Raw genomic sequence first — 11,685 nt, forward strand, 5'->3', positions numbered from 1 at the left:
AGAAGAATATACAGGAGAAGCCTTTGAAAACTTCACTTTGATACCCTTTATGTATTGCTCGACTTTTTTGGAGGCTTGAGAAAGTACAACGGAGACACCAATCCTCAAATATCAAAGATAAACGAAACTTCCTGAATTCTTCAACGTCACAATTAGTATCACTGAAATGGAAAATGTAAATTTATGTCACTAATTAATGGTAATATTCCAAAATATAATTCATAATAGAGATAATCTCTTATCATTCGTGAGATAAGTTATGAAAAATAACCAAATCAATGAACCGTGTGGGAAAATCGGTATATAAATATGGAACGTGCAACGGTTTAAGTACTTTCTCACCATGAGTAATTACAAGTTTATATTTGTGTGTGCTCTGGTCGTTGTTTTGGTAAGTTTCGATCATTTTGTTCTCAACGGAATTCACGATGGTTCAAATGAAGCACATTCTTCATATGTTTTCATTGTCACTGTAAGCGTCGAATATCAAAGTTGATATAGAACACTGAAGCATGAAACTCATTATTGTTTTGGAGATAATTAATGACAGTTCAAATTTTTCGCGGTTACACTTTTTTTTTATTGTTGAGCAACTTCCTTTGAAATTTGGAGTACCTCTCTAAGGCGAAGATTCTGTATGTAGCTTACGAAGGCATAAAGTTTCTGAATACTCCGCCTTGCAGAGAAGATAGGTTGGTGATGGTGCTTCAATAGTCTTCAAACATTGGACAGTTTCCTCAGTCCCATGATTGTTGCATGAATGATCTCGTACTGTATGCCAGAAGGAAACAGTTATGGGGGAAAAGTGTGACTTTGTCTCCAAAGAAGGTGTATCTGAATCTCTAGCGTAGGGAGGGTGAGTGTAAGCCCACGCACTTGGACCACATGTGACCCATTGTACATCTTTCCGAGGAGTTGTCCTCCTAGGTCATCGTCCATCCTGTCCTTTCCCGGAAGGTGGACAGGTCGCTGGGAGACATCTCTTTTATATCGGCAGGTATAGGCCAAGACTCGCCGAACACACACTCTTTCATTGACGATAACTCCGGGCACTAGCACAGGACATGCCTGATAGTCTCATCTTCCTGTTCACTCATCCTGCATAGAGGTGTGTCCAGTAGCCCCATATTATGGAGGTGTTTCCTTAGTTGACAGTGGCCAGTCAGAAATCCTAGTGTGAGGCGTAGATTTTTCCTGGTCATCGCCAGATATTTCTTCGGCGCCAGCTTCCCAGGGTCGCCCAAGGTGACCCTGACAAGATTACATCCTTTGATTCCATCCCATATCTTTGAAGATTGAGCATGGGTGTAACATTTGACTAGTTCCGCAATTGTCGAAGTCAGCAGGCCGTGGGTGCCACTGGATCCTAAAATTCTTAGTCCAGCCGCATCCTTGGCTAAAGAGTTGGCAATGCGATTACCTTCACTCCTGTCGTGCCCTTTAACCCACCTCAGGATAATGCTATTATCTACCGAGGCTTTGGTTAAATCTTCGTGTCACTCTAGTACTAGGTAACACCTGAGGTAACACGCTGTCTGTTCAAGGCTAATAGTGCTTGTCTGCTATCAGTGCAGATTGTTACATTTTTGCCAGAAATTCCTTTCTTGGTTATTTCTTTTGTGGCGATTGAGATACCAGCCAGTTCTGTTTGGACCACGCTGGTATTCCTTTCCATTCCCCACTTAATCCTTAGGCTTAGTGATCTGGAGTACACTCCACATCCTGAGCCTTCTCTGGTTTTTGAGCCGTTTGTGTGAATCCGTATAGCATTTGTAGCATCTGACTCTGTGTCCTGCTTAATTTGTATTCTGTAGGGTTTATTAAACACACCTGGGTTCAATTGCATCACTTGTTGCCTGAAGAAGAAGTTGCGCAGTAAGCGCTACCCGCCATAGGCCCAGCCTCAATTGTCCCATTCCTACTTCGAGGTATACACCAGCCGTACGCAATCGTACCATGGCCATTAACGCAACCTCCTTAACGTACAGATCCAGAGGGGTCAGACCCGTGATTAATCTCATTGCCGCGGTTGGTGTTGTTCTCATGGCTCCTGTGATGTTTAAACAAGCCAGTCGCTGCATTTGATATGATTTTTGGATGGCCGTTGCTTGTAGAACTTTCGGTCCCCATGCAATGGCTCCATACGTTAACATAGGTCTTATTATTGCAGTGTAGATCCAGGTGACCACACGAGGTGAAAGTCCCCATGCGCGTCCCACTGTCCTCCGATATTGCTCATAAGCCACGTATGCTCTTTTTGCTCTACTCTGTAGATGAGAGTTCCATGTTAGCTTCTTGTCGAAGATAGTACCAAGGTATTCCACCTCTTCAGAGAAGTTTAATTTGCTTTTGAAAATTTTGGGAGGTTTTAAGCCCGTTAAACTTCTTTTCCTGGTGAAAAGGACCACCTCAGTCTTCTTGTGATCGATCGACAGTGACTGTAGTCCTTACACCATGTTTCTATCAATTTGAGCCCATCCTGCGCTCTATCGCACAGTGTGTTTACAAATTTGCCGGTCTGCAAGATAAGTATGTCATCTGCGTATGCAATTATGTAGAATCCATTTTTGTTAAGGTGATTAATTAGGGTATCCAGAACTATGTTCCAGAGAAGGGGTGATAAAACCCCTCCCTGTGGAAAGAAGGTGTGTTCCTAGATGGAACTATTCTACACTATCTGGATGCTAGAGGGTGTTTAATTATCTCAGGATGAATTAACGCAATTCACAAGAGGTAATCGCAGTAAGTACTCTCTTCGCTACAAGTATGATGAGCATACATTTTGGCAGATCCGATTGATGAGTATAGGATGAAGTTGCTGCTACAAATTTGCACTCTCACATTTGGAGGTGACGAAGTATAATCGGAAAGAGCTGTATCCATTGAACGTGAACAGCTCACAACCTTGATCGTTAGCTAGTATATTCTCCGGCAACTGAAAGTTTAGGAAACGAGAGTTTGGATTATTATGCATACGGGATAAAAGCTTAGATTATATCCTCCTACATTGTTGATGAGACACAAGTTCTACCTTGTAAAATATTGAATCTATTGAATATTGAATCTCGATATATTCAGATGAATATTTCGATATTTCATTTCAAAATATTTTTTCTAGTACGTATGTTTCTCTGCTCGATACAGTCTTCAGACCTCTATCAAATTGGTACTGTCAAATTGGTACAAAGGATGATTCTTTCCCACTCTGATACTGATACTAGTTAAAAATCTTTCTCTTAGATGAAAAATCTGTTTAGCAAAAATCTGTTTTGAAATCTGTTTTTCCGTTAATTAGTTGTCGCCCCCATACGATCGACAACTCTTAGAAGTTGAGAAATTTGTGCAAGCTAAGGACTAACGAGGTCTTACCTTTTAACGTGTGATTCCTAACACGGTTGCAGAATCATCCCAGCTTGAACCAGATAAATTCTCTAGAGAAAACTGAACTGATGAAAGATAATATTTCGAAACCGGTCCGAAGATGATCTAATAATTTCAGCATGGTCCCGGAGAAGTAGTTGTTCTCCGGCAGACATTCACCAGAACGTTGTATGTAATTGGAAGAGATAAATATTCAGAGATTTCATTTCGAAATATTATTGGTAGGAGGCAATAAACCTAATATAGCCTTTTTCGATCATCACAGTCAGATGAAATTCGGCCGTTCACCATGCAGAGATCTTCACCAATTCCATGAAGAAATTTATGATTCATTGCTGCGTCTTTTCAAGACTCACGATTATTCGACTCAGTGGTTACTATCTGAAGAAAGACAGAATGATCATTGGAGAAAGATGCTAGTGACTACCAAAATAGATATTACTTTTCTCATCAAAAATTCACAAATGGTGTTTTCGAAAACAAGTCTTGTGATAGTTTAGAGATAACATTATTCGCAACCATTTGAATATATTAGGCAAACAAGGTTATGAAAGACAAGGCTAAGATTTTTAACTAGGTGATAATACATCCGCGTTATCGAAAATGTGTGGTAATTATGAAAAAATAATAAATCTAAAATCATGAATCAAATATATGAATGATAATAAAGAAGCAATTCATAAAACCTGGTGGAAAATGCTTCCATTGAAAATGGAATTTCCGAAACGATTGAGATTTCAAGAGAGCTGTGTATATTGAAAAAGGTTTCAATCATCAATGTAAGTGGACTGTATTTCAGTGAAAATGAATTTGAATGATGTCCTTGTTGTTTCATTAAACATTTCGAGTTGAAACGAACACATTCCTTTTCTCACACTCCCAATCGTTTTTGAAGGAATATCGTGTACGGGGGATGCGCGATATATTCACAAATAGAGGCAAACACAGTAGTAATACCGTGGTGTGAACATAAAAGTTGGAAGCAAGAAAAACACTGTCAGAAACACCGGGGTAGGAAAAATAGTGACGATAATAAAACAAAATTTGGAAAATGAATAAATACGTATTCACTTCATTTTCAGAAAAACTTCGTAATGCGACACATTACTGATTAATTACACCCAACAACCCAATAGAATTTTTGCAGCTTTATGACGCTCCATTCATAAAGAAAAATCCGACACAACCTCGTTGAAACACACGTCAAAGTAAGTTTCACATGAAATTGAATTAGAGATGCCAATATTTCCTGTCATTCGAATATTCACTTAATTCTCAGTCATGGATTACCTATGAGATCAACCTAGGTCATGGCCTAGAGTGCTGACCAGCAGGGGGTGTAGATTAGGGGAAACGTTTTCTGAGTAGTGAAATGAAAACGCAACGTGCAAAATATCAAAGATTTCAGTCAATTCACTCAATGCCAAATTGTAACACGTGTCACAAACTGCTAGGTACTCTGAAATAATATTGAATACACGATTCAATTCTTCACTTATTATACTTGAGATTATTCACATATCTGCGCATCAACATTGAGCATTGAAAATTGTGAAACGGCTTCGGAAACCTTTACTTCATTTATGATATTTCAAATCATTCATTTCATTCTGGTGAGTCTACTTCAATAATTTCTAATCATCAAAAAAGATAAAAAAAACTATCAAAAATAATTACTTTCAACGTTAATTTTGTCGAATCTTGGTATTTTGTCACGTTGAAAAGTTGAGAGAGAGAAGAGACTTTGTACGTCTGCACTATGCTAGTTCAACAGTTCTACATTATCATCGAGTCGCTGCTCATTGTTAAAAACAATTTTTGAGTTTTTGTTGGACAATGTATGAAGATAAAGTTTCACATCCTTCAGTGCCGTCATCGAATGGGCGGGCTTTTGGTGTTTGTTCAATTGAGTATAAATAGTAAATGAGCGTTAATTGTGGCCTGGCCATTCTCTGGAGAAGTTTGGAATTTTCAAACCATTCAGGGTGCAGATATATCTCGTCAACTGCATTGAAAATTTTCTTGATACTCCTCGATACTCTTAATTTCTGAATTATATTTATCTACCGTGTTAGAAATCACACGTTGAAAGGTAAGACCTCGTTAATCCCTAGCTCGCACAAATTCCGACTTCTGAGGGTTGTCGTTCGTAGCGGTGCGATATTTTCAAATTATATGAATTTTAACGCTTTCTCGTTTTGTTGAAGGGTATCATGGTGGCCCAGGCTCAGCAGCATGGCTTCAACTTTGGAGTGGACTCAAATTTGCAGGTATTTTCATATGATTGATACGTATTTGTAACTTGCAGAACAGTTCATATTTCCAACTCATTAAACACCAATGTATTGTAAGTCCTTAGAAGGAAACATATTGCCCACACTATGTGGGCAGAAGTGATTCCTCTCGATATTCAAATTCGAACCACTCATGTCTTGGCCCAAAATTTGTTAAAGAGTATCAAATTAAATTCATGAGTGTGTTATAAATTTGAAGCATTCAGTAATGTTTCTGAATTGATGAATCAACTATCGCAAAAAAATTTTTTGGATTTGGAATTTCTATAAAATTCATTACTTTCTTGGGAGGAATAAACCTGCGGAAAGATTTGCCAACTTGCTAATCACCTTAATCACTTGAGCTCCACACCTTACATCCTTCCACTCTTCCCTAAGTCATATCTGAGAATATTCACAATTACCAAAATGTATCTAATAGTATTGAAGTCTCAATATTTCTTCAACAAACTCAACAACAAATCCAACAACTCCAGTGGAACAGAAAGTAAACCCAAGGAAAATTTTATTTTGACTCCCAAATCTGCAGACATGATCGGAACATTATAGCACATACAGCTTAAAAATTAAAAAGCTCACCCTTATATGATGATTTCCAAATAAAAGCTTCCACCACAAGCAGCATTATTGAGAACGAGCTCAGAATAGAGCAAGTATTTCAAGGACCAGTTATCCACGAATACTTTCTGTTGGTAGTCTTGGAATTATCGTGTATCATTACTGAGAAAATGAAAATTAGAATCAGTAATGTAAACTGATTGAATTCCTGATCAGTATATTTTTGTTGAGAGGAAAATGAGAAAAACAAAAATCAATTTGCAATAACAGCGACGATAATGATAGCGTTCTCTGAATGATGATTATATGTCAATTATTATGAAATGAAAATATTTTTAAAAGTAAATGAATTTTTGTTTTTTTTCTCAAATATTCGCATATGTTTATTATGAATGCAAACGGACTGATAAAATCATTACGAATAATATTGGATGTCCAACTCAGTTTTTCTGAAATTTTTGTGAAATTCTTCTGTTAATTTTTCAGTCCTTTGTTATGTTTGTTAAAGACACAAAGTCTCTCAATTAGTTATCGGAAAAAACTGACTGATTTATTTATCACTACTGACTCACGACAGAAATTTATTCTGCAATTGGATGAAGGAATGAAGTTGAATTTCAACTCATCTTTTCCTCTATTGACTGTTTTACAAAGGAGTATTTTCAAATAATCACTGTTTTTCTTTCAAGGCAGAATCTGGCTCCTCAGAGAACGGAGGTATTAGCGGTGTATTTGACAAAATTACTAATGGAATGAAGGAATTCGTGGGGTCCATTCAAGAAAAGGCAGAAGAAGTAGTTACTTCGATTAGGAAAAAACTTCCATTCTGACAGAATTCAGATAAAACTTATAAAAATTCTCACTGACAACGAATATTTATTTGTATTATAAAATTTCTAATAGTTTACCGAGTTCAGCTGTGTTTCATTTTTTCCTGACCTTGCATATTTTTACACACCTTCACTAACATTTTTATGTTTTACGAATGCACAAGAAGTACGTCTCCATGAGTGTTTTAGGATTCACAACTGAAACGAAACACAATAATCAATATGATAAAGATTGTAATTACTGGAGTTTTTTTCCCAACACCAAATCGTAGTTTCTAGTTTAATCTTCCTCTTGTGATCGAAACACGTGTCGACGTGTAAGAAATAACGATTTGGTGTTGGGAAAAAACTCCAGTAATTTTTATTACTACACCAAAGGTTCCAAACAGTGCATCATAAGTATGATCAAGATTATCCATTGATCAGGTTTAAACATTTCATATCATTGTAAAAAGTAAGTCAATGAATTATTGAAAAGAGATCACAATTCACTGAACTTCTTGAATTGAATATCTGCCGCTCAAACAACATTCACAATCTTTCAATATATCACAAACCCACACACACAATCAATCTATTCATCCATACTATCATATACTGCAGCATACCACTCCATAATACACAACTTTAAAAATATCCAGCAAAACCAGTCAAATTTTCGAAAAGAATCAAACAGATTGCCGTCTGGGGGTCTACAAGCTCAAGTTTGAACACTGCAATGCTTTATATATAGACCAAACTGGCCGCAGTTTCAACCAGAGATTCGAGGAACATTTTAGAAGATACAGATTGAATAAACTAGATTTCAAATACGCCAATCATATCATATCATATCATATCATATCAGTTACATTTTCACACAAAATCCGGAAATTCTACACATTGAACCAAAGAGTTTGATCAAAAATGTTGGAATCTATAGAAATCATGAAACATTTTGCTAATAGAAACAACACTGTTCTAAATCATTAGATATATATATATATATATATATATATATATATATATATATATATATATATATATATATTATATATATATATATATATATATATTTATAATGCCCCATGATACCTATCTCTACCTACCAATGCAACTTTTAGTATTGAAGGAGATGACGTCATATACCTAGGTTAGTTTATAACTCGCACAGAAAATCTGTTAAAAATCTGTTTTTCCGTTAATCAGGAGATGATACAGTGTGTTGAAATAACTGTTAGCATTGAATGTTAGTGTTGTATAAATTGTGAAGTATCATTTTGACACCACACATTCAATTAACGAGAAAAGATCAAGTATTCTTTAAATACTGAAAAAATTCGTATGTTTGACAAAATGGGGTAACACACACACACACTTTGAAATAAATTGCTACTTTTTTTGTACCTACTTTTCATATTTTCATCACAGACAGCAGTTATGCACCATTTGAGTATGAAATTATGATCGTTGAACAAATAACGGTTAACGATAATGATGGTGAGTTTTGTTGAAGCTGCATACACGTGGCTGATAAATCAAGAATAATCGTATATCGTGTAAATAATTTATTTGTAAGCTGCAAAGCGCTTTCGGCTTTTACGCCATCATCAGTGCTATACCCGAAAGTAAGTAATAGTCGTGAAATCAGTTTGAAGTTGAATTTTAAATTATTTTTTGAATTACTTACTCGTTAAGTATATACAGAAGATCTTGCAGAATCGAAGTACAAAACCTTAGTAAAACACTACTCTGAGTAGACATGAACATTTCGATAAGTATCCATTTGGATTTAAAATATCAATATATTGTTCAAAAGTTGGTGCTGAAGAAATATCTGGCGATGACCAGGAAAAATCTACGCTTTACAGTAGGATTTCTGACTGACCACTGTCAACTAAGGAAACACCTCCATAATATGGGGCTAGTGGACACACCTCTATGCAGAATGTGTGAACAGGAAGATGTGACTGTCAGGCATGTCCTATGCAAGTGTCCAGAGTTATCGTCAATAAGAGAGTGTGTTTTTGGCAAGTCTTGGCCTACACCTGCTGATTTAAAGGAGATGTCTCCCAGTGCCCTTTCCACCTTCCTGGAAAGGACAGGATGGACAATGACCTAGGAGACAACTCCTCGGGAGAATGTACAATGGGTCACATGTGGCCTAAGTGCTGTGAGTCTACCCTCACCATCCCTACTCTGTAGATACAGATACACATTGTTCAAAACCTTTTCATAATATCATTTTTAGCGTGCTGAGTGGCGAGTACGAGGAGTAAAAGGAAGAGAACAATTCGTCGTTAACAAAACGAAGAGGCGTATCTCAAAATTTCAAGTTTTGAGTAATTGCAGCTTAAAGATTTTTATTAACTTACACCTGTGTTTTTGCCTACTTTAAAAACCGCTTTGAGAATAATGATAACAAAAACTATTGCTTCAATGCCAGTATATAACGTAGAGTAAAACCTTAATATTTCTAGTTTCACCAAAAGGGATGAAACTGCCCTTAGAAGAGATACGCCCTTTCGTCTTATTCGAAAATAATTTATTAAAAGCACAAAACTTAGTTACGCCTTTTATCAAAATTCATAAAGATGATGAAAATACCCTTTATTTAAAATTTTTGAAGATGATTTAAGTTGATATACAATATTTCTACCAATAACTAATAAAATTAACGTTTATTTCAGAAAAACAAATGCCAACAGGTTAAAGTAACTAAAACTAAGGAAATGTAACAATGTTTTTAACTCAACAAAGAAGCAAATATATTTTTTTCTTATTTTACTAAACTTAAACAAAAATTAAACAAACCTAACTAACATGTTTGAAAAAAACAGTACAAATTCGTATACAAAAACGTTAGTGTGGCAACTGCTCGTAAAAAGAAACATGTTCTGCTAGTTTAATGATGGGAGTTGTTCCACTACACAGTGCCCTCTAGTCATTGTATTTTGCAATTGATATTTTGGGTAATTCGGGATTGAGGCAGGGTGGCTCAGATTTAATATTGTTTCCTGCAGTTCGTTTCAAAGTTATATATCGGTAGTTATTCTGCAGATGACTATTCTTAAAATAAATCTTATCGTTGCTACCTTTCTGAACCATGACCTCATGTATTTGTTTCCAATCAATTATACCTCCTTCATCATCCTTTCTAACCGCTAGTATTTGTAGGTCATTGGATAGCTTCTTAAAATTTAAAAAGTCTATCGAAGTTAAAGAATGCACAACATATGGATTTTTTCTTCTTGCCAGTTTTAGGACTGGTGCTAACTGAGACGGTACAAACAAGTCTCCAGATTTTTTAATAGCATGATCTATTGTACTATGAGCCGACTCTCCCTCACTCTGGCCGTGGTATGCTTCAAAAAATCTTAAGGAGATGGACTGTATATTTTTTAAAGTAGCAACTGCATACAAAAGCATCGCGCCGAAGATGGAATTTTCATTCTGTCTACTACATCCATCGGAAAATAAAGAGACAGTAGTTATACCCTTGGAGTCAGTTTGTTTCAGTTATAAATGTAAACATGTCGAAATTTCGCTCGAGCCACGTTTACTCAGTCATTCGTTCCATAGAAAACAGTGGCAGTCTTTAGTTTTAACTTCATAGATAGTGAAGTTATAGTTTGGCAGTCTTCGACGATAAAAGAGTTTGCTTTCATTAGTAATTGGTAAAAAAATAACCTGCTGCAAATCAAAAACAGCACATACCTTTAAGCTGTCAGGATTGGCTTTCTCTTCCTTTTTTATTTCACGAACCTTTTCTTTTTCTGCTATGTGCTGTCGGTAACTTTGTTCTAATTCTGCTTTTTTTTCAATGGTGCCCTGTCTGTATGTAAAGCATAGGCCACACTGGTCTTTTTTAGGATGGTGAAAAGATAATCTTAAACTCTCAAACACATTAAGATAAAGAGAGTAGCTGCATTGGTTATCTTTTCCACCTCCATGTTCATTGATAAACATATCATACATTTTCCTGACAGTAAGGTCTGCATGCAAGTATTCACGAGTGGAACTTTGTCTGCAGTAGTGCGACTCCATTCTTGGAAATTTCTTTATGTGTTCCAGTATTGAATTTTTAATTTCTTCGTCCTTGTCTTTCAAATTTACTGGCCTGCCTCCCTTTCCATCTTTTTCAATAACTCCTGTTTGCCCAACCTCAGTTAAAGATGTGCGCATTACCTTTTCTGAAATTCCCAAAGTACTCAAAAACATTTTCTTGCATACGGCTATCTGTAAATTATCTTTTGGTAAAAAATAAAAGTTACTTTTATGTTGCCTTGAATCTTGGTCGATTATTGTTTTTTGCTTGGTATTCAAACGCCTTACAAAACGAGCAATATATTCTCTTTGTAGCTGCATGGACGCAGTCCCGTAAAAATCATTTTTTCGTTCTGTCCTCTTCTGTAAACAGCACACATTTTTTTCCTACTTTTGAACAAGTAATACCGTTGCACCTAGCTGTCAAAACTTTCCTTGCCGGCATTACTTTTTTACTTTTTTAAGTAACGTGGCTTTCACCCAAATTTCGCTTTTTCATAGCAGATATGCTATGCGTTTTCCTTCTCTTTCGAAACTAGATCTGTTTCGTTTTCACAAGGATTTCCTTCAATACAGTAGTTTTCTGGAACGTCGTC

At 36.2% G+C, this 11,685-nt stretch overlaps 1 protein-coding gene and 1 pseudogene across 1 annotated transcript in view; one reads left to right on the top strand and one right to left on the bottom strand.

Moving 5' to 3' along the window:
- The window catches only part of LOC111501985 (uncharacterized), a 34,144-nt gene extending 27,004 nt beyond the window's left edge, over positions 1–7,140 (top strand). Inside the window, exons 3-4 of the mRNA XM_074181497.1 lie at positions 5,589–5,651; positions 6,923–7,140. Coding sequence (XP_074037598.1) covers positions 5,589–5,651; positions 6,923–7,063 — 204 coding nt within the window. The 3' untranslated portion in view covers positions 7,064–7,140. The remainder of the gene's footprint in view (positions 1–5,588; positions 5,652–6,922) is intronic.
- A 2,732-nt stretch (positions 7,141–9,872) lies between these two features.
- Positions 9,873–11,227, bottom strand: LOC141485292 (uncharacterized; annotated as a pseudogene).
- Positions 11,228–11,685: the final 458 nt, after the last annotated feature.

This window comes from Leptinotarsa decemlineata, unplaced genomic scaffold (genome assembly GCF_025532065.1).
Source record: "Leptinotarsa decemlineata unplaced genomic scaffold, Ldec_3_MD MMD2_tig00026314_RagTag_RagTag, whole genome shotgun sequence".
NCBI lineage: Eukaryota > Metazoa > Arthropoda > Insecta > Coleoptera > Chrysomelidae > Leptinotarsa > Leptinotarsa decemlineata.